The following is a 27,817-nucleotide window of genomic DNA, read 5'->3' on the forward strand; positions in this document are numbered from 1 at the left end:
TGTTAATACTGTAACGTTAATAAATGTTAAGTTCCAATAGTTTTTGCTATTTTGTATGCAATTGGAAATCTATATTGGAAATAAGTATAGTTCAATAGTTCTGTTAATATTGTTGGAAGTTGGCAATTGTATACAACTCATGAGATCTGTATCTTAACGTTAAAACATCACAAAGCAAAGTTGTAATCAATATGGTATCTTTAATAAAGATTTTGTAAAAGAAAATTAACTGAAAACCCCCCAAAAAAAAACAAAAAAAAAAACTTTCCACTGCATTTCATTGCGGTCATTAAAGGACCTGCTCAGATCATTTCAGTAATAGTCTTCTTAACTCAGGTGAGAATGTTGACGAGCACAAGGCTGGAGATCATTATGTCAGACTGATTGGGTTAGAATGGCAGACTTGACATATTAAAAGGAGGGTGATGCTTGAAATCATTGATCTTACATTGTTAACCATGGTGACCAGCAAAGAAACACATGCAGCCATCATTGCATTGCATAAAAATGGCTTCACAGGCAACGATATTGTGGCTACTAAGATTGCACCTAAATCAACAATTTATAGGATCATCAAGAACTTCAAGGAAAGAGGTTTAATTCTTGTTAAAGAGAGACTTTGAAGTCTCGTAAAAACCATCTTTTTATTTTAAAATGTGTTTAACATGAAAACTCCAGTGATTGGTGGGTAGAGCGGTGTTGACACGTACTTTACTAATTGTTTAACATGAAAATGTGCTTAAAACAGCAAGCGACAGGATCGTCTCCTAAAGAGGATTTAGCTGTGGAATCGGAGTGCAACCAGTGCAGAGGTTGCTCAGGAATGGCAGCAGGCAGGTGTGAGCGCATCTGCATGCACAGTGAGGCGAAGACTTTTGGAAGATGGCCTGGTGTCAAGAAGGGCAGCAAAGAAGCCACTTCTCTCCCCAAAAAACATCAGGGACAGATTGATCTTCCGCAGAAAGTATGGTGAATGAACTGCTGAGGACTGGGGCAAAGTCATTCTCTGATGAAGCCCCTTTCCGATTCTTTGGGGCATCTGGAAAAAGGCGTGTCAGGAGAAAAGGTGAGCGCTACCATCAGTCCTGTGTCATGCCAACAGTAAAGCATCCCGAGACCATTCATGTGTGGGGTTGCTTCTCATTCAAGGGAGTGGGCTCACTCACAATTTTGCCAAAAAAACACAGCCATGAATAAAGAATGGTACCAGCACACCCTCCAACAGCATCTTCTTCCAACAATCCAACAACAGTTTGGTGAAGAACAATGCATTTTCCAGCACGATGGAGCACCGTGTCATAAGGCAAAAGTGATAACTAAGTGGCTCAGGGACCAAAACGTTGAAATTTTGGGTCCATGGCCTGGAAACTCCCCAGATCTTAATCCCATTGAGAACTTGTGGTCATTCCTCAAGAGGCGGGTGGACAAACAAAAACCAACTAATTCTGAGAAACTCAAAGAAGTCATTATGAAAGAATGGGTTGCCATCAGTCAGGATTTGGCCCAGAAGTTGATTGAGAGCATGCCCAGTCGAACTGCAGAGGTCCTGAAAAAGAAGGGCCAACACTGCAAATACTGACTCTATGCATAAATCTCATGTAATTGTCAACAAAAGCCTTTGAAACATATGAAGTGCTTATAATTGTATTTCAGTACACCACATAAACAACTGAAACAAATATCCAAAAGCAGTTTAGCAGCAAACTTTGTGAAAACTCATATTTTTGACAGTCTCAAAACTTTTGGCCAGGACTGTAGACTAAGGAGTCAGAGTCGAGGAGCTGGAGCTTTTTTGGGTGCCTGGAGACGGAGTTGGAGGTTTCATAAACTGAGGAGTTGGAGTCGGATGATTTTTGTACCTACTCCACAGCCCTGCTTATAAATGGAAAATAGACTGACATGGTACGTGTATGTAGACACAGTGACTGGTTGTCTATAAGCAACAGTAACAATGGTAATCTGAAGAGAGGCATGGAGGGTACGGGCATTAAACATACCATAGAGAATACGAAGGCAGCGTAGTAAAACAAAGACCACAGCAAACAGACAGAAAATATATCTGCAGGAATACTACAGTTTCGGTAAAAGAAATGGGCTCACCTCATGGAAGCAGTGTTTGGGACGGATGACAAGGTAGGTATGTGGGCTAGATGGATATGTGGCCATCTTTTTAACGGAGCACAGAGCCACACTTCACAGTCACGTGAGGACTCTCCCCTCCAACAGGTGATAATGGCAAATAGCAGCTACATTTACATGTTGCGTAATATCCCCATAACCAATCAGGGGAGGAGGGTGTGTCCACCACCTATGCAATGTTCACAATGCAGTGAGTGTGCTATGCCATTGTAACGCATAGCATGTAGTATGTTCCCACAAAACATGCACATTAACGATATACGGCTTAACCTGCTCCTGCACAAGTTCCCGGCGGCGATCATTGCTATTCCCCCTCTGGATAGCGGGGAATGATGTAATTTGGGTTCCAGCTATTGCTGGCAGCTCAATTACAGTGTTTAAAAGTAACTTCAGCTCCATCTTCTGACGACGCCGAAGTTACTCTCTGTGCGCTGCTATTGCCATAATTCCTATTACGGTCTATGGTGGCCCAGGCTGCGCCCACATCTCCTGCGCTCTAATCGACGTGTTCGACTTAAACTTACCTTGAGAGGAAAGCCTCAGGACACTACCCTCGCTACTCCGTTGTCCCCCGTTGCTGAGCGGGGCCTCCCTGAAGATTAGTGACAAGGCGGACGGGATCGCGGCCCGCGACTACTGCATGGCCATGATCCAAGAAGACGAACTGCACGACCCCAATGTGAAGGGGGGCTGTGCTCAGCATATGTGGAAGCTGCATTTTTCATAATCCAGACACTCCTGCCATGACCCATCGCCCCTGTACAGCCTTCAGAAGGGAGGCACACAATGTGATAAGGAAGGCGAGCCTCAGATGGACCATTACAGTAAGCAATTACTGGAGCACCTGAAGGCAAAAAGCTGGGTGCATGTATCCACACCATTCCCAGCAATTTTAAAGAGACTGTAATAAAAAAAAAAAAAAGTTCCCCTGGGGGGTACTCACCTTGGGAGGGGGAGGCCTCTGGATCCTATCGAGGCTTCCCCTGTCCTCCTCCATCCCACTATGGTCTCGCTGCAGCCCATTGAATGTACAGCCGACAATTTGTCAGGCTGCGCAATATTTACCTTTACCTGTTCCAGCGGGGGCGCTGTTGCAGCTCATGGCTCGGAAATAGGCGGAAATAGCCAATCTCAGTCTGGTCCACTCTACTGCGCAGGAGACTTGCGTCTGCTCAGTAGAGTGGACCTGACTAGGATCGGCTATTCCCGCCTATTTCGGAGCAGAGAGCCGCTACTGCGCCTGCGCTGGAGCCGGGAAGGTAAATATTTACATGCCCACTGCTCGGAGGGGCAGCGAAAGACCACCATGGGACACAGTAGGACGGGGGAAGCCTCATTAGCATCCAGAGGCTTCCCCCTCCTGAGGTGAGTACCCCCCAGGGGAATTTTTTATAGTTACAGATTTATGTTCTTCTATCCTGGCTGAAGAAGATGGAGGCGTGCATACAGATGAGGAGCTAGTGACTAGCTCCCAAAGGTACGTTAAAGTGAACCGGAGACAAAGCACCCTCATGCATTTTACCATATATCAGTGGGAACATTAGAGAAAACACCTATCCTGCTCTCTGCTTCATCCTTCACTGCTCAGCCTGCTTGTTATCAGCCCTGATAAAATCCCCAACTGAGCATTCAGTCTTGCTTTGCCCAGGAATAATTATAGCTGAGTCTGTCTTCTGTGATGTCTTTTTAAGCCCAAGCCTGCCCCCTTCTGGCTCTGCTCAGAAATAATTATAGCTGAGTCATTGTAGCAAAGCCAGACTGAATGCTCTGTTGGAGATTTTATCAGGGCTGATGAGAAGCAAGCTGAACAGTGAAGAAAGAAACAGAGCAGGGTAGGTGTTTTCTCCAATGTTCCCACTGATATATATGGTAAAATACATGAGGGTGCTTTGTCTCTGGTTCACTTTAAGCCTGACAACCTCCCAACAGGCCCACACTATTTACAACCCTCTCTTAACCACCCTGGTGTTCTATTAAGATCGCCAGGGTGGCTGCGCAGCAGTATTTTTTGAATTTTTTTTTCTAAATCATGTAGCTAGCCCAGCTCTAGCTACATGATTCCCCCCTCCCTGCTGCATCCCTCCCACTATTCGATCGCCGCCGGCGATCAAACAGGACGCCATTTTACCGTAGCCCTGCTCTGCCGCTGCGGTGAACTGACAGGGCGTATATTAGACGCCAAAAGTCAGTTCACGCTGGGGGGTGCTTTGGGGGTGCTTGAAGAATTTTAGGGGGTGCTTCAGCACCCAAAGCACCCCGCTGGCGCCGCCACTGGCTATGGGTGTGATCTCACTAGAGCGATGTGATTTTATAAAAAAAAAAAACCCATAGCATTGCATTAGCAAGATCTTTTTCAAATCACTAACGTTTAGAAAAGGCTTCTAGTGCGTTTGAGCCCTTACGCTTAACTCACACACACACAAAAAAAAAAAAAAAAAAAAAAAAAAAAATCACAATCACTAGCACTTAGCGAATTTGTAAAGTAATTTTCAGAGATTTTTGAATGTGCGTTTTTTGCACATACATTCTAGCTGATAACCCGATGAGTGGGAGACTTGTTGGTGAAGATGAGGTGTAACCCTTCTGAGAGTTCAGGTGAGTATAGTTTTCATTTTTATTTAAAGTGGATCCGAGATAAACTTTTACTCATTGCATGATTGTGTTCCTTTCATATAGTTTATAGAGCATTCCTCAAGCCAAATACTTTTTTGTTTTGTTTTTGTTTTAATACTCGAATGCCCTATAAACTAAACAAGCCTCGCCCACAGCTTCTCCAGAGCCTAGGCACTCTGAGGGCCCGTTTTCACTATCGCGAATCCGCATGCGTTGCCCGCATGCGGATTCGCACAGTCAGTACAAGTGGATGGGACTGTTTCCACTTGTGCGTTTCCCCGCACGTTTTTCTGTGCAGGAAAAATCTGCAGGGTAGGGCCCTCAGAATTCGCCTGCATGTGGAATGCAGGCGAATCGCACGCAATGTATTTAATAGGGAAATCGCATGCGTTTTCCCCATGCGTTTTTTGCCGCGATTTCGCATAGGTATTAACCACTTCACAACTGAGGGGTTTTACCCCTTCAGCATCCAAGCAATTTTCACCTTTCAGCTCCTTCCATTCATTTGCCAATAACTTTATCTCTACTTATCAGAATGAAATGTGTTAAATGTCTTTTTTTTTATCACTAATTAGGCTTACTTTGGGTGGTACATTATGCCAAGAATTTTTTTATTTTAAATGTTTTTTAATGGAAAAATAAGAAAAAAATTGGAAAAAAATCCTTATTTTTCAGTTTTCGGCCATTATAATTTTTAAATAATGCATGCTACCGTAATTAAAATCCACGTAATTAATGTGCCCATATGTCCCGGTTAATACACCATTTAAATGATGTCCCTATCACAATGTCTGGTGCCAATATTTTATTAGGAAATAAAGATGCATTTTTTTTCAGTTTTGCATCCATCATTAATAAAAAGCCCATAATTTATAAAGTAACAGTATTATACCGTCTTGACATACATATTAAAAAAGTTCAGTCCCTAAGAAAACTATTAATGCATTTTTTATAATTGTAAATTTATTTCATTGTATTTTTTTACAAAAAAAATAAATGTTGGTAACTATTGGGGAGTGTGGGAGGTAAGGGGTTAATTTAAAATGTAAAAACAGGTCTTTGCATTTAAAAAAAGTACTTTTAGATGTAGTTTTACTATTTGGCCAAAAGATGGCCTCAGTCTTTTTTTTTGTTATATGTCCTGTAAGCGAAATATGTATGCTTACAGGAAGTGTACTGAAGATGGGAAACTTTTATTTATTAGAATGATCGTGCAGCTTCTCATAAAAGGTGCCGATAATTGGTACGGGGACTTAGATCAATGATTAGGAATTGCTTTCTCATTCATTGATCTCCTGGCGGGCAGATGGCAACATGAACGAGTGCACAAATAAGCGGGAGCGCTTTCAGCAGTGGTAGCAGCGGGAGTACGTATATTTACTCCCCTGGGCGGTTAGATGAAGTCTGCAGGGGAGTAGATATACTGTACTGGAGCTGTGAAGTGGTTAATGTTAATTTACACAGGCAGTGACATGGTTAATTTCGCATACAGCCTTACCTATGCGAAATCGCATGCGAAATCGCGGCAAAAAACGCATGCGGAATCGCACCCGCATGCAATTTCGCCTGCGGTGATTCGCCGGCGATTCCGCAACGCTATAGTGGAAACGGGCCCTGAGTCTTAGTAGCAAGGGCTTATGGGAGCTCAGTCTGGGAAGGAGGAGGTTACTAGCCAGAGATTTCAGAGGCAGAGGGGAGAAGGAGAGGGGAGTGACGTTTTCACAGGCTGAGGGCTGGAGATACAGATCAGCTTGCCTGTGTGTAATGTTTACAAACAGAACATGGCCACTCTCATTGTCTCACAGGAAGAAATAACCATAAACTGTTGAAGCTGTTTGCAGCTAGATTTACTGTGGACATCTAGCTACACTTTAGATAAGGTATATAGACAAGTTACTTGTTATGGTTAGTTTTTCATCTCGGATCTGCTTTAAAAAGGTACCACTGACAAATGATTTGTGGGGTTCTGGAGGGGGAAAACATATGGGGACACACTGCCTATGTATTGGGGGGGGGGGGGGGGGGGGAGGGGGGAGACAGTTTATTATACTGTCTATGGAAACTTAAATGGAGTATAAGCATATGTTGGCATTACAGAGTGTGCAGTATGAGTGATGGGGATTGGGCCACAGATGCATTCCAGCAGATTATGTACAGCACCTGGGAGAAGAGTGGGTGGAGCCAATAACAGCAGGATGCTGCAAGTCAGATTTCCGGCTATACACAGTATATTAACGGTCTGTGCACACTGCCCTGCAAAAACGCAGTCTGTGCAAAACGGTCGTCAGCCTTTAATGCCCAGCACCCACCGCCACTGATCACAATACTATGTACAGATATATGAGAAATTTAGCAATAGCATGTGCATATTTCGAGTTGTGACCTGTTTGTACACATCTCTTGGATTAAATCATATATCAGCAGTACGGACTTTCCCCTTTCTACTCATTATTTCATAGACCTTATTAACCAGTTGAGGACCACAGGCTTACACCCCCCTGGTGACCAGGCTATTTTTACAATTCAGGCCACTGCAGCTTTAACAGCTCGCTGCAGGGCCATACAACTTAGCACACAAATGAATTTTGCCTCCTTTTCTTTCACCAAGAGAGCTTTCTGTTGGTGGCATCTGATTACTGCTGTGATGTTTGTTTTTTATTAATTTTAATAAAAAAATCTTTCTTTAAATTTTCCCTACCCAGCATCTCTCCCTCCCCTCAGGGAGCAAATCAGTGTGATCAGCTCTCATAGGCATTAGCCTATGAAGCGATCATCTTTTGAGCTAATCGAGGGGACAGCTGTGACAGAGCTGTCCCCGTACAGCAGGAGATCTCAGCGCTGTACAATGTAGATAAACGGCAGTTTCCCTATCTAACAGTCTGCCAGCAAAAATTGCCGCCGGGCAGACTGTTTCAGAGCTCAGCTCCCTTACTCAAGCGCCCAATCCCCTGCATTATACTCCCCGAGGACTTGACACCAATCATAGTTAAGGGGCCCATACACCTAACGATTTTCCCGCCGATATACAGCAGTTTCGATCACAGTGATCGAAACGGCTGTGAAATCACCGCGCACACCGCTGACAGAACGATCGATTTCCGTCCGAAATCGATCGTTCCCATCGACCCATCCGTGCGGAAGATTTTTCTCGGTCGCCGGCGGGTCGGGAGTATGTCGCTAGCGGCGTTCGAATGCCCGACGACCGACGCAATACAGCGGTAATACATTACCTGCTCCAGCCTGCGCGAGTCCTCTGGTCTTCTCCGCTTCGGGCTCCAGAGCTACACAGAACTTCCTGTCCCGGCAGGAAGTTTAAACAGTAGAGCACCCTCTACTGTTTAAACTTCCCTTGGACAGGAAGTTAAGTAGCCGGAGCGGAGCCGAAGACAGCAGGGACTCGCGCTGGCCGGAACAGGTAATGTATGCAGGGGGGCAGCAGCTTCACAGATTGTGATCGGTTTCAGGTTGAAATCGATTCACAATCTGTTTGCAGTAAAGATGGCCATACGATCCCTCTCTGATCAGATTCGATCAGAGAGGGATCTATCTGTTGGCCGAATCTGATGGCAAATCGACCAGTGTATGGCCACCTTTAGGCGATCCTGAGGGAGCCACATTGTGGCCACCTATCGGCATTAGGCGGTCGTAAGGTTTATGAAGATACACTGCCCACTACAAAGACGGGGGGGGGGGGGGGGGAAGCTAGTCTAATTTAGGTGAGCAAGCAGGAAACCTCGTAGGAAAATTCTACATACGTGACTGGATGGACAAGATTGCAGTGCTAGGTTTCAGATAGATTATAGTAAACTATGCCTACACTATTCAGAATGTTTTGTGCTACAGAGATTGCTGTGAGAAATGAGCCCTATACGTTTTCCTGCTAGGCTCCCCAAACTCTACTGGCATTTAGATGCCTCTCATGATCCATAATTCCCATAGGATTACACAATGCATATTGTTTCCATAGGAGGCTGAATATCTCTTGAACGTTACTTACAGGCGGTAATCACATCGTCAGCAGCAGCACAACTCTAGGACCCGTTTCCACTAGTGCGGTGCGGAATCGCCGCATATCACCGCTGACAAAATCGCATGCGGATGCGATTCCGCATGCGTTTTTTGCCGCGATTTCGCATGCGATTTTGCATAGGCAGGGTATATGCGATTTTAACAATGTCACTGCCTGTGTCAATTTACATTACTTCAATGCGAAATCGCACGCGAAATCGAGGCAAAAAACGCATGCGATTTCCCTATTAAATACATTGCCTGCGATTCGCCTGCATTCCACACGAATTCTGCAGGGTCTACCGTGCAGAAAAATCCTGCACATAAAAACGCAAATGAAAACTGACAAGTGGAAACAGTCCCATCCACTTGTATTGCCTATGCGAATCCGCATGCGTTGTCTGAATGTGAATTCGCGCTAGTGGAAACGGGCCCTTACAGGTAACAGGAACACTTGCTGTTCTGTAGGATCCCGTTATATAATACAGGTGCTTATCATTGCCATCTCTGGTGGCTAATAACCACAACAAGGATGCTGCAATCTTATCTTGCAATTGGTACAAGTATACTCCAAGTACAGTATGGAGTAAATCATGCATTGGAGTAAATCATGCATTTTTAAAGGTTTCTCAGGGAACTATAAAGCATACCTCCCAACTTTTTGAGATGAGAAAGAGGGACAGTTAAGCCATGCCCCTGCCACGCCCCCATCACACCCCTAGTCACGCATACCATGAGGATTTCATAAGAAAAATATGTTTTATAATTCAAACCACATTGGTCCTTTCTATCCTGGTTAATGTTACTTAATATTACCATTTTAAAATTAGTAATTTATCAATTTAAAGGATGGGAATAAAGTTTAGAGTCAACACACATTTTTTAGTAGAGAAATATATATATTTTACACAGAAAGAGGGGCAACGTTCTGAAAGAGGGACAGGGCTCCAAAAGAAGGACAGTTGGGAGTTATGTTATAAGTACAATACTTTCCTATATGTTTAGGCTCTTGCTCTCACAAATGGGGATACTCCCACCCTCAGAGGTTTGTACGGCAATCGGATCTGAGTTTCCCTTACTTTTCCAGAGTGCAAGAGGGCAGAAGAAGCTCCATACAGATGTTGTCCCAGAAACCCAGTGCTGCAAGAGGGAAGTACTACATTCTCCAGCCTATAATATTTCTCCATGCACAAGGGCTTCTGGGATTTTTAGTTCCTCTCTGCACGAAAAGCGGACAACTTGCAGTGAGTTTAACCTTTGCCAAGCCACTTCTCATGTCCATTCTGTGCTGCCTGCAGAGGCCATTCGCTGCCTCCATTCAGAAGCACACAACCACACATCAGACCTACATTCCCTACACGACCCCTTATCAGCACCGTGCAACTCCATGCCCCACCCACACTGCTTACCCGCATCGGTTATCCCCGCCCCCTCCCGGGCTGAAGCCGGATCCTCCTCCCGCCTCCGCACTCTCGTTCTCCGTTACCGCCGCCATCTTCGTACAGAGTCGCGTGCTGCTGACGCGTGACGCCAGCTTGGGCGGGGCATCGTGGCGGCTGCGCAGGAGAGAGTGGAAACCGTCGCCGCCATGTCTGTTGAGGGCGCTGATTCCATTATAAGAGCAAAACGCGGGAAAAGCGAATGTGTGTGAACTGAGCTCGTGCCTCGAACTGCTCGCCGTGCGGAGTATCTTCCTGTGGCGGCAGTATGGGCCTATAGAGCGGTTATCAATTGGAATATTATTAATATCAGTTATATCACGGAAGTTTATATCTTTCACACAGCAATTTACAGGGTTATGACATACCTCACAATTTTTTCAGATGAGAAAGACACGCCCCCCCGACACACCCCTAGTCAGGAATACCATGAAGATTTCAAAAGAAAAATGTGTTTTATAACTCAAACGATACTTGTCCTTTCTACCCTGGTTTATTTTCCTTCATATTAACATTAGAAAATTAGTAATATATCAATTTAAAGAGAACCCGAGGTGGCCTTGTATTACGTAAGTGGGGCACAGAGGCTGGTTGGGCACACTAACACCAGCCTCTGTTGCCCCATCGTGTGTGTCAAAGACCCCCCTGCTCGCCGCTAAACTCCCCGCAGTGCTGGCGACACGCAGCGCGTCGCCAGCACAATGTTTACTCTATCGCTGTCTGTCAGTGCCGCTCCCACGCCTCCTCCGCATCGCCGCTACCCGCCCTCGTCCCTTCCCTCCAATCAGCGGGAGGGAAGGGACGAGGGCGGGTAGCGGCGATGCAGAGGAGGCGGCGGAGCGGCGCTGACAGACAGCGCTAGAGTAAACATTGTGCTGGCGACACGCTGCTAGTGTTGTCCGGATCATGAACGATTCGGATCTTTGATCCGAATCTATTTTATGAGTCGATCATCCGAATCATCAAAATGAGTGATTCGGATCACAAAAGGGGCGGGGCCAGGAGCGACACGCCCCCTCTCAGCGGGCAGCGGGGTCTTGGAAGCAGAGCAGAGATGGATCGCTCTGTTGGAAGGGAGGCAGCCTTGCAGGGAGACAGGTAGATGACAGAGAGGGGACATGGGTGCCACTGCCAGATATGTGTAGAGCACACATACTGGCTATAACGTGCTGCTGAGTATAGGCTGGCTGTTCCGTAGTGCTGCACAGTGACCACATGGGAAACTTTTGGCTCAGCACAGCTCAGTAACTTTGCAGACAGTGTGATTGAAAGGCAATATAATCCTCCTGCACTCGGCACTAAACAGCTGCACTTATCTTCTGGGAATGCTTTCTTTCACTGTGCGACCTTTTCTTTCAAAGTGTACAGATGAACATATAGGTGAAATATATGTAAAGCATATGACTTCAGCATGTGGGTATTACGTGCAAACATTTCTGCTCTCTGCTCGTCCCTCCTCCCTTCTCTGTCCACTCCCTGCCCTCTGTCCATCTTCTCCCCTTCTCTGTGTGTCCACCCCCTCCCCTTCTCCTGTCCACAGACCTGTCCTGCTGTTCATTTCACCCCCGAATGCTTCCAGTAGTAAAATGATCCGAGATTCGGATCAAAGATCCGGATCTCTTCAATGATCCGATTCGAATCATCCGGATCATTGAAAAGATCCGAACTTCCCATCTCTACACGCTGCGTGTCGCCAGCTCTGCGGGGGTATAGCGGCGAGCAGGGGGGTCTTTGACACACACGATGGGGCAACAGAGGCTGGTGTTAGTGTGCCCAACCAGCCTCTGTGCCCCACTTACGTAATACAAGGCCACCTCGGGTTCTCTTTAAGGATGGGAATAAAGTTTAGAGTCGAACACATTTTTCGGTAGATAAATACAAATATTTACATAGAAAGAGGTACAACGTCCTGAAAGAGGGACAAATCAGAGGGACAGGGCTCCCAAAGAGGGACTGTCCCTCCAGGGGAGGACTGGGACTTTTTGGCCTGGGGGGAAACACAAACCAGAGGCCTGTTATCATGGCAGCCCCAGCCCAAATGACGTCACACACGCACCCCACATCGTGTATATGCCAGTAGTCATGTGGAGCGCCAATGCAGAAATACAGGCAACGGGGGTACATAATACATTTTGAGGGACACCGGCCGGGGTTTACGTCGTGTCTATCATTTGTGGTTATCGCATGCCATGATTATCGCACTTGACAATCACATTGGCCCGAGATTTCCCAAGATCTCAGATTGATACATTCAACCAATTTCCACCCAAAATTCCATCACTGTTTTCGCTCCCCCCCCCCCCAACATCCACGCCTTGCTTACCTGCTTTTTATTGGTGTCAGTGGCAAAGAGTCACTGCCTGCCCACAACCCACTTCATGCCCCCCAACAGTCCCGGATTGGTCGGGATTCTCCCGATTTGGGGGACTCTCCCGCGCTCCCGGGAAGCCCCCCTTAAGTCCCGGCCGGCTGGGGAGAGAAGACAGAAAAGAAATGATCGAGGCGCCAGCCTCGCCAATAAGGGATGCGGGAGCCTGTTTATTGCTCCCTCCCTTCCTCTGAATGCCCCCACCTGCTGTGAATGTGTCCCCCCCCCCCTGTAGGCAGTGTGTGCGGAGCGGAGCGATAGGTCCTCTTACCGCAGATCCATGCGCACCGGCAACTAGTCTCTACGTCCTGTGATGTCATGGTAAACAGGAAGTAGAGACTAGTTGCCGGTGCGCATGGATCTGCGGTAAGAGGACCTACCGCTTCGCACACACTGCCTACAGGGGGGGGGGACACATTCACAGCAGGTGGGGGCATTCAGAGGAAGGGAGGGAGCAATAAAGCAGGCTCCCGCATCCCTTATTGGCACGGCTGGCACCTCGATCATTTCTGTCATCTCTCCGTAGGGCAATCTCCTCCCCACACAGGGGCACCTTCCTCCCCACCCACGGGCATTCTCCCCTCCCTCCACTGACGACTCCCCCTACCCACTAGCACCCTCCTCTCCCCACCCACTGACACCCTCCTCCCCACCCACTGGCACCCTCCTCCCCACCCTCCTCCCCACCCACTGGCACCCTCCTCCCCACCCACTAGCACCCTCCTCCCCACCCACTGACACCCTCTTCCCCACCCACTGGCACCCTCCTCCCCACCCACTGGCACCCTCTTCTTTGCTGACTGGCACCCTCCTCCTACCCACTGACACCCTCCTCCTACCCACTGGCACCTTTCTCCCCCACCCAGTGTCACCTTCCTTTCCACCCACAGGTACCCTCCTCCCCACCCAGTGTCACCCTCCTCCTTCCCACTGACACCCTCCTCCTACCCACTGGCACCTTTCTCCTCCACCCAGTGGCACCCTCCTTTCCACCCACAGGTACCCTCCTCCCCACTCAGTGTCACCCTCCTCCTACCCACTGGCACCTTTCTCCCCCACCCAGTGTAACCCTACTTTCCACCCACAGGTACCCTCCTCCCTACCCAGTGTCACCCTCCTCCTACCCACTGGCACCTTTCTCCTCCACCCAGTGGCACCCTCCTTTCCAGCCACAGGTACCCTCCTCCCCACCCAGTGTCACCCTCCTTCTACCCACTGGCACCTTTCTCCCCCACCCAGTGTCACCCTCCTTTCCACCCACAGGTACCCTCCTTCCTACCCAGTATCACCCTCCTCCTACCCACTGACACTTTCCTCCTACCCACTGGCACCCTCCCCCTACCCAGTGGCACCCTCCTTTCCACCCACAGGTACCCTCCTCCCCACCCAGTGCCACCCTCCTCCTACCCACTGACACCCTCCTCCTACCTACTGGCACCTTTTCCCCCACCCAGTGGCACCCTCCTTTCCACCCACAGGTACCCTCCTCCCCACCCAGTGTCACCCTCCTCCTACCCACTGACACCCTCCTCCTACCCACTGGCACCCTCCTCCCCACCCAGTGTCACCCTCCTTTCCACCCACAGGTACCCTCCTCCCCACCCTCTGGCACCCTCCTCCCCACCCAGTGTCACCCTCCTCCCTGCTCACTGGCACCCTCCTCTCTGCCCACTGACACCCTCCACTTTCCACTAACACCCTCCTCCTACCCACTGGCACCTTCCTCCCCCACCCACTGGCACCCCCCTTTTCACCCAGTGTCACCCTCTCCCATCCACTGGCACCCTCCTCCGCAAACTTATTCCTCCCATTGTCACCCTCCTGAAAAAGCAGGGGTGTGGCTTAAGGCCGCACAGGGGGCGTGGCTTAAGTGTCCCTCTTTCACATCTTCAAATGTTGGGAGGTATGCCCACTTTACTATAGTATGAAACAGGGGCGTTCCTAGGGTCCTTGGAGATTGGGGGCACCTGTGGGCACTAGGTGGGTGGTATATGGCAAAAATGGGCGTGGCCAAATGTACATGAACTTAGCAGCGGTGTAAGCTACAGATAATGGGCCTGCCCATCAAAATATTGGATGGAGCCCCCTGTCCTTTATTTAGATAATTTACAATCAGTATAGGCATAGATCAAAGATGTATACGCACATACAATTTTGATTGGTCAATCACTGACCAATTTTACCACCCCCATGCAGTAAGTGGGCCAACAGACAATGAATTTGATGAACAGAGCTAAAATTGGCTAATCAAAATTGTATGTGTGTACCAGGCTTTACAGCTAATACTGTCCATACTGAAAGTTGCAGGGATCAGCATAGAATACGGCTGGTTTACAATCAGTAAAGGCACAGAGTAACACCTTATACTGTACACACTGGGAGGTAGATCAGCACACAGTGCAGGCACTAGAGAACAGCTTAAACTGTACATACTGTAGGTAGCAGAATTCAGCACACTGCAGCTAGCGTGCCGAAAAATATGAGGGTTACATTGTGCGGCGCGGCGTGCCGAAAAAGGGGTGGGCCATGGACCAGAATGTGGGTGTGGTAACGGGTGGAGACAAATTTACATGAACTTAGCAATGGTGGGACATTAGGTTAGGACAGTGGAGCCTTTTGGAGGCCGAGTGCCCAAACTGTAACCCAAAAGTCACTTATCTATCGCAAAGTGGCAACAGCAATTTAAACTAAACACTGTAAAAACGTTTTAACTCATACATGAACATTATGGAAAATCCAAGTTGAAAATAAACTGTGAAGATAAACAATTTCATCCATCCTACTCTTGAAAAATGTACTAAATTTTTTAGAACCTCACAGTTTTATTTTCTGTTTTAAAAAGCTAAAAAAAAGTAGGTTTAATGCTATTGTCTCATATGATGATGATTCAGCTTTTCCCATAGTCTCGCAGTTAGCAATCATGTGACCCCCAAAAAGACAAATTCAGCACTCATGAGGCCCCCCATCAAGACAAATTCAGGAAACGTGAGGCCCCTATCAAGACAAATTCAGCAATCATGAGGCCCCCAACATGACAAATTCAGCAATTGTGAGGCCCCCAACAACACAAATTCAGCAATCATGTGACCCCCAAAAAGACAAATTCAGCAATCATGAGGCCCCCCATCAAGACAAATTCAGCAATCGTGAGGCCCCTATCAAGACAAATTCAGCAATCATGAGGCCCCCAACATGACAAATTCAGCAATCATGAGGCCCCTAACAAGACAAATTCAGCAATCGTGAGGCCCCCAACCAGTGGTGTAGCTAGAGATCATGGGGCCCCATAGCAAAACTTTCATGGGGCCCTCAGATGAAGGCACTCAAGCAATTCCACCTGCCCTACCCTATGTATGTAAGCTAATTGGGCAATTTCCATTCTCATGCAATCAAAACTGCACATAGTTCATGGGCATTGAGACAAAGTCAGAGGGTGGAGAAACCCCAAAAAGTTAATGGTAAATACATTAAGTACCCAATGAGCCCCCTATGCTCCAGGGCCTCTTAGCCACTGCTATGGCTGTTATGGCTATTGCTACGCCCTTGCCCCCAACAAATCATGAGGCCCCCAACAAGACAAATTCAGCAATTTCGAGGCTCCCAACAAATCATGAGGCCCCCAACAAGACAAATTCAGCAGTCATGAGGCACATAAATAGACAGCATTTCACATAAATAGGCAGAATGCCCCCTTAATATGGTAGACACCTCTCACCTGGCTTCTGAATTCTCCTCTACGGGCTGCTGTGCCTGGCAATACTGTTTTTGGCTGGATTGGGGATGATGTGTGGGCTAAAAGGCCTGGCAGTGATGCTGTGGCCGATGCTGTGGCTGGGTTGGCTGGCGGCGATGCTGTGACCTTGCTGGCGGTAATGCTGGGCTGTTGAAGTAAATTCTGGCCTGACTGGTGGTGATGCTGTGGCCTTTTTGACAGTGATTCTGGGCTGGTTGGCTGGTGGTGATGCTGGGCTGGCTGGCCTGGATAGTTTAGGTAGTGACAGGTGCCCCCTAGTTAAGGTAGCGACAGCAGTCCCCCAGTTTAGGTAGTGACAGGCGCCCCTCAGGTTAGGTAGTGAGTGACAGGGACCTCCAGGTTAGGTAGTGAGTGTCAGAGATCCCCAGGATAGATAGTGAGTGCCAGGTGCCCCCTAGGTTAGATAGTGACAGGTGCCCCCCAGGTTAGATAGTGAGTGACAGGTGCCCCCCAGGTTAGATAGTGAGTGACAGGTGCCCCCCAGGTTAGGTAGTGAGTGACAGGGACCCCCAGGTTAGGTAGTGAGTGACAGGGACCCCCAGGTTAGGTAGTGACAGGTGCCCCTTACTCACCCCCCAGCAGCAGCAGCAGCTTCAGACCTCGATCAGCGGGCGACCCGACCAGTTAGAGGAGGCGCACGGACACACCACGCTCTATATGCGGCTGATCGAGGTCTGATGCTGGCAGCGGCGGCTGGAGGACACAGCGGGGCAACCCAATAAATAGATTGATGTTGGTGGCACAAGCCCCTCTAAAATAGGGCTAGCGACGCCCCTGGTATGAAACCCTATAGGCCACATCCATACTCAGTACTGACAGGTGGAAAAGCCATTATGATTCGATCACAGTGAAAAAATCTGTCCATAACAATTGATGCATGTATGGCCAGCTTTAGATTATGATTTCTAATAACAAGATTGGAGAGATGAAAGTGAAGGCAAAGCAGGTGGTTTTTGGTGCATGGTGCCAGGGCTGTGGAGTACAAAAATCTTCCGACTCCAACTCCGACTCCTCAGTTTATGAAACCACCGACTTCAGTTACCCAAAATGGCTCCGACTCCGACACCTCGACTCCGACTCCTTAGTCTAATACTTACTAGGGCTGTGGATTTTGTACAAAAATCATCCGACACCTCAGTTTATAAAATCTCCAGGTACCCAAAATTGCTCTGACTCCGACTCCACAGCCCTGCACCGGTTACCCAAACCAGGAGCCCCATAGCAGCAATAATAAACTGTGCGGGGCACGTAATGGTAATTCGGGGCCCAGGTGATCGCCGTGCCCCAAATTACACCTCCCTCTAAGGTGCAACGACTCAGAGGGGGAATAGTATTTAACACTGCCAGGGAGTTTAGTGGCAGCAGGAAGAGCCGTCATTCGTCACTCCCGGCACCCAACTTACCCGCAGCGTACAAATACTAAGGGCTCAGACACACTATAAGCACTTTTATGAGAACTTTTTAGCCATCAGAACTTTCTGAGAGCTTTTAAAAAAAAGTGCTCCCATTGACTTACATGAAAATCATGGTAAAATTGTGATCACAGTAAAATCGCTCAGAAAAGCACTCATAGGGCTTAATTCACTAACTGGCACTAAGCCGGTTAGTGAGCCCTATCTCTTAATGGGCAAAAACCACAGCGCTAGGTGGTTTGTGCCCACACATCGCGCACTGCACTGTGCATAGTGCGCGCAGTGCGGTGCGCCGATAACAGCGGTGGTGCGACAATAACGTTGCACCTGCTATGCTGTCTATGATGCAACGATAACGGCGCATAGGATGCGACGATAACGGCGCATTGAGTGCCCCTTAAACGGCACACTGATGCACAGTTATGGTTGCATCATAGAGGGTGCGACAATAACGTTACACTGCGCACTGTTATGGGCGCCCTGCACTGCGCGCACTATGCGCGGTGCAGTGCGCGATGTAGCTTTGTGCATCTGTGATGCACAATGCTACATATGGGGCACCAAGTGGATTTTCACTTCGGTGCTTCGCACCAGTTAGTGAATCAAGCCCATAGTGTGTCTGAGGCTCTGAGCCCTTATGCAGAGAAGGGGAGAAACAGTGAGGAGAGAAAAGCTGAAAGAGAAGGAAGAAGATAGTTAAGTGACAAGACAATATGTTCTGTACAGCACTGCCGCAGATGGCGGTGCTATATAAATACTAAATAATAATAACAATAATTTGCCTCACCACGATTGCACTTTCGTTTAGCTTTCCTGTATAAGAAGACACAGCCAGGCAGCACTAGGGGAAGAGGAAAAGAAAGGTGACCGAGGAAGGGCTGGTGCCCACCAAGAGCGATTTTGAGCGTTTTTCAAATCGACAGTGATTTGAAAAGTTCTTGGCTAATGTTACCCTATGACGCTGTTCCCACAGCAGATTTTTTCAAAATCGCAAACATGCTGCAGGTAGTGTTGGGCGAACATCTAGATGTTCGGGTTCTGGCCGAACAGGCCGAACATGGCCGCGATGTTCGGGTGTTCGAGCCGAACTCCGAACATAATGGAAGTCAATGGGGACCCGAACTTTCATGCTTTGTAAAGCCTCCTTACATGCTACATACCCCAAATTTACAGGGTGTGTGCACCTTGTGAGTGGGTACAAGAGGAAAAAAAAATTAGCAAAAAGAGCTTATAGTTTTTCAGAAAATCGATTTTAAAGTTTCAAAGGGAAAACTGTCTTTTAAATGCGGGAAATGTCTGTTTTCTTTGCACAGGCAACATGCTTTTTGTCGGCATGCAGTCATAAATGTAATACAGATAAGAGGTTCCAGGAAAAGGGACCGGTAACGCTAACCCAGCAGCACACGTGATGGAACAGGAGGAGGGCGGCGCAGGAGAAGGCCACGCTTTGAGACACAACAACCCAGGCCTTGCATGAGGACAAGAAGCGTGCGGATAGCAATTTGCATTTTGTCGCCATGCAGTCATAAATGTAATACAGATGAGAGGTTCAATAAACAATAAACAGTAATTGGTGTAGTCCAGAATGCGCACAATGCGTGGGTCGCGTTCAATGCAGTCCTAGGCCGAAGAGGTCATAGCCTAGGGTCACAAAAACATGTTTATTTGGGCAATTTCAATGGTGGCGAGTCTGACGTACATAAATCGCAGCAATGGCCGTTAGCAACGTCTGAATCTCACGAAATGTCTCATGCAGGTAGAAGACATATTGTTAGACTTGGGCTTCAAAGATGGGTTCCCTACATCTCTGCAAACCAGAGTTACAGGGCTCCAAATTTGGTAAAATCCCCCATAGGCTTTCATTGGGCCTTCTATTTACAGTTCCAAAATCTCACATCTTTTCAAAGGGCAATTGCTCAGCAGTGGCAAATTTTCTAGCATTGTAGGGACCCTTAGGGGGAACATGACTGGTGAGTTTCGGGCCCCTAGGCCAAAGAGGTCATAGCCTAGGGTCACAAAAACCTGTTTATTTGGGCAATTTCAATGGTAGTTATGCTGACGTACATAAATCTCAGCCATGGCCGTTAGCAACGTCTGAATTTCACGAAATGTCTCATGCAGGTAGAAGACATATTGTTAGACTTGGATTCCAAAGATGGGGTCCCTACATCTCTGCAAACCAGAGTTACAGGGGTCCAAAATTGGTAAAATCCCCCATAGGCTTTCATTGCCTCCCTATTTCACTTTCCAAAATCTCACATCTTTTCAAAGGGCAATTGCTCAGCAGTGGCAAATTTTCTAGCATTGTAGGGACCCTTAGGGGGAACATGACTGGTGAGTTTCGGGCCCCTAGGCCAAAGAGGTCATAGCCTAGGGTCACAAAAACCTGTTTATTTGGGCAATTTCAATGGTAGTTATGCTGACGTACATAAATCTCAGCCATGGCCGTTAGCAACGTCTGAATTTCACGAAATGTCTCATACAGGTAGAAGACATATTGTTAGACTTGGATTCCAAAGATAGGGTCCCTACATCTCTGCAAACCAGAGTTACAGGGTCCAAAATTGGTAAAATCCCCCATAGGCTTTCATTGCCTCCCTATTTCACTTTCCAAAATCTCACATCTTTTCAAAGGGCAATTGCTCAGCAGTGGCAAATTTTCTAGCATTGTAGGGACCCTTAGTGGGAACATGACTGGTGAGTTTCGGGCCCCTAGGCCGAAGAGGTCATAGCCTAGGGTCACAAAAACCTGTTTATTTGGGCTATTTCAATGGTAGTGATGCTGACGTACATAAATCTCAGCCATGGCCGTTAGCAACGTCTGAATTTCACGAAATGTCTCATGCAGGTAGAAGACATATTGTTAGACTTGGATTCCAAAGATGGGGTCCCTACATCTCTGCAAACCAGAGTTACAGGGGTGCAAAATTGGTAAAATCCCCCATAGGCTTTCATTGCCTCCCTATTTCACTTTCCAAAATCTCACATCTTTTCAAAGGGCAGTTGCTCAGCAGTGGCAAATTTTCTAGCATTGTAGGGACCCTTAGGGGGAACATGACTGGTGAGTTTCGGGCCCCTAGGCCAAAGAGGTCATAGCCTAGGGTCACAAAAACCTGTTTATTTGGGCTATTTCAATGGTAGTAATGCTGACGTACATAAATCTCAGCCATGGCCGTTAGCAACGTCTGAATTTCACGAAATGTCTCATGCAGGTAGAAGACATATTGTTAGACTTGGATTCCAAAGATGGGGTCTCTACATCTCTGCAAACCAGAGTTACAGGGCTCCAAAATTGGTAAAATCCCCCATAGGCTTTCATTGGGCCTACTATTTACCGTTCCAAAATCTCACACCATTTCAAAGGGCAATGGCTCAGCAGTGGCAAAACTCACCAGTCATGATCCCCCTAAGAGTCCCTACAATGCTAGAAAATTTGGTACTGCTGAGCCATTGCCCTTTGAAAAGATGTGAGATTTTGGAAAGTGAAATAGGGAGGCAATGAAAGCCTATGGGGGATTTTACCAATTTTGTACCCCTGTAACTCTGGTTTGCAGAGATGTAGGGACCCCATCTTTGGAATCCAAGTCTAACAATATGTCTTCTACCTGCATGAGACATTTCGTGAAATTCAGACGTTGCTAACGGCCATGGCTGAGATTTATGTACGTCAGCATCACTACCATTGAAATAGCCCAAATAAACAGGTTTTTGTGACCCTAGGCTATGACCTCTTCGGCCTAGGGGCCCGAAACTCACCAGTCATGTTCCTCCTAAGGATCCCTACAATGCTAGAAAATTTGCCACTGCTGAGCAATTGCCCTTTGAAAAGATGTGAGATTTTGGAAAGTGAAATAGGGAGGCAATGAAAGCCTATGGGGGATTTTACCAATTTTGGACCCCTGTAAATCTGGTTTGCAGAGATGTAGGGACCCCATCTTTGGAATCCAAGTCTAACAATATGTCTTCTACCTGCATGAGACATTTCGTGAAATTCAGACGTTGCTAACGGCCATGGCTGAGATTTATGTACGTCAGCATAACTACCATTGAAATTGCCCAAATAAACAGGTTTTTGTGACCCTAGGCTATGACCTCTTTGGCCTAGGGGCCCGAAACTCACCAGTCATGTTCCCCCTAAGGGTCCCTACAATGCTAGAAAATTTGCCACTGCTGAGCAATTGCCCTTTGAAAAGATGTGAGATTTTGGAACTGTAAATAGGAGGCCCAATGAAAGCCTATGGGGGATTTTACCAAATTTGGAGCCCTGTAACTCTGGTTTGCAGAGATGTAGGGAACCCATCTTTGGAGCCCAAGTCTAACAATATGTCTTCTACCTGCATGAGACATTTCGTGAGATTCAAACGTTGCTAACGGCCATTGCTGCGATTTATGTACGTCAGACTCGCCACCATTGAAATTGCCCAAATAAACAGGTTTTTGTGACCCTAGGCTATGACCTCTTCGGCCTAGGACTGCATTGAACGCGACCCACGCATTGTGCGCATTCTGGACAACACCAATTACTGTTTATTGAACCTCTCATCTGTATTACATTTATGACTGCATGGCGACAAAATGCAAATTGCTATCCGCACGCTTCTTGTCCTCATGCAAGGCCTGGGTTGTTGTGTCTCAAAGCGTGGCCTTCTCCTCCTGCGCCGCCCTCCTCCTGTTCCATCACGTGTGCTGCTGGGTTAGCGTTACCAGTCCCTTTTCCTGGAACCTCTTATCTGTATTACATTTATGACTGCATGCCGACAAAAAGCATGTTACCTGTGCAAAGAAAACAGACATTTCCCGCATTTAAAAGACAGTTTTCCCTTTGAAACTTTAAAATCGATTTTCTCAAAAACTATAAGCTCTTTTTGCTAATTTTTTTCCCTCTTGTACCCACTCCCAAGGTGCACATACCCTGTAAATTTGGGGTATGTAGCATGTAAGGAGGCTTTACAAAGCACGAAAGTTCGGGTCCCCATTGACTTCCATTATGTTCGGAGTTCGGCTCGAACACCCGAACATCGCGACCATGTTCGGCCCGAACCCGAACATCTAGATGTTCGCCCAACACTACACGTGACCTGTTCGGCCAATCACAGCGCTAGCCGAACGTTCGGGGAACGTTCAGCCATGCGCTCTTAGTTCGGCCATATGGCCGAACACCATCAGATGTTCGGCCGAACTCGAACATCACCCGAACAGGGTGATGTTCTGCAGAACCCGAACAGTGGCGAACACTGTTCGCCCAACACTAGCTGCAGGTAGCATTTTTTTGAGGGAGTCATTCAAAAATCGCTCTGAAATTCGTTTCACAAAATCGCACTTGCAAATTGCTAGCAATTGCTATGGTGCACTAGCCCAGAGAGAGGAGGAGTGGAGAGAGACTGAGAATAGCCCGAGATGGAGCAGAGCTGTATTGCAGTCCCACATCACACAGAGACTACTTGCCTGTAATATGACTCATGTCCCTGCCAGTCTCTCACACAAGTCAGAAGGCAGCCCTCCTGGAGTCTAGGGACTGTCAAAAACTTTTCAACCTGTTTAACGCCTTACCCACACATTATAACAATGGGAAGAGACCAGACAGATGTTTGCCCACGGACCCTCCAGGCAAGCTCTGCATCATGCTGTGCATATTTACTGGGTCCAGTGAAAAATGGCACCGGCTAAATAATGGCGCCCCCTTCTGCCCGATATATATGTTTAAAACGATATTTATCGTTTTAAAGGTTAAAATAGTGCAGACCTTTTGAACGAAATTTATCGTTTTAAAACTTTTTTTTTTTAACCCTGCCTCAACGATATTTATCGTTTTAACCCCTGCTTTGCTGTCATTTGGAAAATATCTGCCCGCCGACTTTAATGTTTAATAGCAAAGCCCCCTTAAACGCTAAAAACACCAAATTTTCAGAGAATGTTAAGAAAAAACTTGTGAACAAGAGAAATTTTTTTTTTCAAAAAGATCTTATAGTTTTTGAGAAAATAGATTTTGAATATTCTCCTTCTGACCGTGGGAAAATTAAACGCCCGCCGACTTTAGCGGTTAATAGCAAAGCCCCTTTAAATGCCAGAAATACCAAATGTGTAGGGAAATGTTAAGAAGAACAGTGGGAACAAGAAGTAAAAATTTTTTTTTCAAAAAGACCTTATAGTTTTTAAGAAAATCGATTTTAAATCTTCAAAGAGAAACATTATCTATTTAAATCGCGTAATGACATTTTTGCGGAAACATTTCCCGCCGACTTTAGCAGTTAATAGCAAAGTCCCCTTAAATCCTAGTAACACCAAATTTGCAGGATATGTTAAAAAGATACTGGGAAACAATATTTAAAAAAAAAATAGAAAAATTGTATTCATTTATTTTTTAAATTAAAATTTTTGGGTTATGTTCTGAGTGTGGGAAATTTTTTGAAAAAAATGACGAGGGGTCCCCTCCTTCTAAGCCTCTGTAACCCCTTGTCTCCCATGCAAGCTAGGATAGCCAGAATGGCCAGAGTGCAAAGCCCCCGGCCGACTGGGGCTTTGCACCCTGAGCTATACCAGCCCGCATGGTCCATGGTATGGGGGGCTCCGGGGGGAGGGGCGGCCAAGCTTTCCCCTCCCCCCCGGAGCCCTTGTCCAATCCATGGACAAGGGGCTCTTCCCCACGACGACGACTCCCTGGGAGGGGGTTCATGGTGGCATCTGGGAGTCCCCTTTAAGAAGGGGACCCCCAGATGCCCACCCCCTTCCCAGGAGAAATGAGTATAGGGGTACAAAGTACCCCTTACCCATTTCCACAAAGGGTTAAATGAAATAAAAACGCAACCACGAGAAAAGTCCTTTAATGTTCTAAATTAACCACAAATACTTACCTGTACCTTTAAGAAAAAAATCCCACGTCAATTAGGTCCCACGACAGTATCCTCCATCTTGCGACCTTCTGATACATCTTGATTGAAGATCTCCGCCGCCCCGACGCCACACACGCCGCCCCCGCTGAACTGCTCTCAGCTATACTTAGTATAGTGTTAGTACTTAGTGTTATTCGTTGGATCATTTCCGAGGATATATTGGCGTAGGAACATTTTTTTTAAAGGTACAGGTAAGTATTTGTGGTTAATTAAGATTATTAAAATACTTTTCTCGTGGTTGTGTTTTTATTTCATTTAACCCTTTGTGGAAATGGGTAAGGGGTACTTTGTACCCCTATACTCATTTCTCCTGGGAGGGGGGTGGGCATCTGTGGTCCTTTTCTTAAAGGGGACTCCCAGATGCCACCATGAACCCCCCCCCCAGGGAGTCGTCGCCCCCACCTCCTCCTGGGGCACCGGAGGTGGGGAAGAGCCCCTTGTCCATGGATTGGACAAGGGCTCCGGGGGGGAGGTTTGGCCACCCCTCCCCCCCAGAGTCCCCCCATACCATGGACCATGCGGGCTGGTATAGCTCAGGGTGCGAAGCCCCAGTCGGCCGGGGCTCTGCATTCTGGCTATCCCAGCCTGCATGGGAGACAAGGGGTTACAGAGGCTCGGGAGGGGGGACCCCACATCATTTTTTTCAAAAAATTTCCCACACTCAAAACATAACCCAAAAATTTAAAGAGAATCTACCATTCTATTCATTATTTTCTCCTGTGCCCCTCTGTGCTGTTTCTGCCACTCTCTGCTGCAATCCTGGCTTGTAATTAACAGTTTTAGGCAGTGTTTACAAACAAACTAACCAGCTTCTAATAGGCTCAGCTAAGCATAGTGTGTGAGTCATTCAGAGTGTGCAGGGGGCCTGCAGAGGGTGTGTATCGCTTCTACCAATCACAAGCAGCCCTGCACATTCCACACAATAAAGCCTTAGCCCGACAAACAGGACAGAGGAAAGATACATTGATTTATTACAGAGACAGTGCAGTTAGGAAAGACTGCAGTAAGCCAGAGCAGATTAGAACAGGCATAGGAACTTATAGGATAGAAGAACTAAGGCTGAAAAATTTGTTACAAAGTCTCTTTAAATTTTAAAGAGAACCCGAGGTGTGTTTAAAGAATGTTATCTGCATACAGAGGCTGGATCTGCCTATACAGCCCAGCCTCTGTTGCTATCCCAAACCCCACTAAGGCCCCCCTGCACTCTGCAATCCCTCATAAATCACAGCTATGCTGTGAGACTGTGTTTACATCTGTAGTGTCAGTCTCAGCTGCTCCCCCGCCTCCTGCATAGCTCCGGTCCCTGCCCCCGTCCCTTCCCTCCAATCAGCAGGGAGGGAAGGGATGCAGGCGGGGACTGGAGTTCTGCAGGAGGCGGGGAGAGCAGCAGACTGACACTATAGAGATAAACACAGCCAGCTCTGACAAGCTGTTTGTCAGCAGTGTGACTGTGATTTATAAGGGATTGCAGAGTGCAGGGGGACCTTAGGGGGTTTGGGATAGCAACAGAGGCTGGGCTGTATAGGCAGATCCAGCCTCTGTATGCAGATAATATTCTTCAAACCCACCTCGGGTTCTCTTTAAAAAAAAGTTTTTCAATTTTTTTTTTAAATATTGTTTCCCAGTATCTTTTTAACTTATCCTGCAAATTTGGTGTTGCTAGGATTTAAGGGGACTTTGCTATTAACTGCTAAAGTCGGCGGGAATTGTTTCCGCAAAAATGTCATTACGCGATTTAAATAGATGTTTCTCTTTGAAGATTTAAAATCGATTTTCTCAAAAACTATAAGGTCTTTTTGAAAAAAATGTTTTACTTCTTGTTCCCACTGTTCTTCTTAACATTTCCCTACATATTTGGTGTTTCTGGCATTTAAAGGGGCTTTGTTTGCTATTAATCGCTAAAGTTGGTGGGCGTTTTTATTTTCCCACGGTCAGAAGGAGAATATTCAAAATAGATTTTCTCAAAAACTATAAGGTCTTTTTGAAAAAAAAATTTTCTCTTGTTCACAAGTTTTTTTCTTAACATTCCCTGCAAATTCGGTGTTTTTAGCGTTTAAGGGGGCTTTGCTATTAAACATTAAAGTCGGCGGGCAGATATATTCCAAACGGCAGCAAAGCAGGGGTTAAAACGATAAAGATCGTTCAGGCAGGACAAAAAACAAAAAGTTTTAAAACAATAAATTTCGTTCAAAAGGTCGGCGCCATTTTTTAACATTTAAAACGATAAATATAGTTTCATAATGTAAGTGAATGGTGTGCCGTTTTTATCTATCAGCGCTGGGCGCCATTTTTAACTGACCCGATATTTAACAGCTTTCCTGCCCTCTAATTGCACTTTTATCAGCTAGCCCAGTGTTTCACATTGCCTTACAATAATAATAATCCGAACATTTATATACCGCTTTTCTCCTGTCGGACTCAAAGCACTCAAGAGCTGCAGCCACTGGGACGCGCTCAGGAGGCCACCCTGCAGTGTTAGGGAGTGTTGCCTTGAACTCCTTACTGAATAGGTACAGACCCTAGCCAGGACTCGAACCCTGGTCTCCCATGTCAAAGGCAGTGCCCTTAACCAGTACTCTATTCAGCCACTTACAACAAACCTGAATACACCAGGCACTGGACCGGGCCTAAATCACTGAATGAAAGGCGGCCTGGGGGGAGATTGCCCCCCTTCCTCCCTGGCCAGTCTGCCCGTGTCCCTCCGAAAGAGGGACAGTTGGGAGCTATGTTATGGGCTCATTCACCAGGGCCTATTTACAGTTTTTCTCCTGAGATTTCTCCTAGGTGGTATTTTCACACTTTGCCAATAAAATTATTTTTAAATCCTGCAAGCAAGTAAATGCTTGTAGCAGAGCTGAAAAATCATACATACCAGGAGCTTCCTCTAGCCTGATTGCTCCCTTGGCGCCATCCTCTGCCTCCTGGATCTTCAGTAATGGGTCCCGGTATCTTGGGCCAGTCGGTGCACGCGCAGTGTGGCTGAGCCCGCTCCCCCCAGGTCTATAGGTTTCCCCATTGGAAGTAACCAGGCCTATAGGTGTCCCCAGAATAGGTAGCCAGGTGTATAGATGTCCCCAGAATAGGTAACCAGGTGTATAGATGTCCCCAGAATAGGTAGCCAGGGCTATAGAAGTCCCCAGAATAGGTAGCCAGTGCTATAGAAGTCCCCAGAATAGGTAGCCAGGGCTATAGAT

The 27,817-nt window shown here is 47.0% G+C and overlaps 1 protein-coding gene across 3 annotated transcripts in view; it reads right to left on the reverse strand.

The window, feature by feature from the left end:
- The window catches only part of LOC137562861 (E3 SUMO-protein ligase ZBED1-like), a 167,978-nt gene that overhangs the window by 59,879 nt on the left and 80,282 nt on the right, over positions 1-27,817 (reverse strand). For 2 of the 3 annotated variants that reach the window (XM_068274631.1, XM_068274629.1), the window contains exon 1: positions 10,170-10,272. The exons of the other annotated variant lie outside the window; for it this stretch is intronic. In XM_068274631.1, the coding sequence (XP_068130732.1) occupies positions 10,170-10,255 (86 nt within the window). In that variant the 5' untranslated portion in view covers positions 10,256-10,272. Of the gene's footprint in view, positions 1-10,169; positions 10,273-27,817 lie in introns of those variants that run through there. 3 annotated transcript variants of the gene reach the window in all.

The sequence above is a fragment of the Hyperolius riggenbachi genome, chromosome 3, assembly GCF_040937935.1.
Source record: "Hyperolius riggenbachi isolate aHypRig1 chromosome 3, aHypRig1.pri, whole genome shotgun sequence".
Classification (NCBI taxonomy): Eukaryota; Metazoa; Chordata; class Amphibia; order Anura; family Hyperoliidae; genus Hyperolius; species Hyperolius riggenbachi.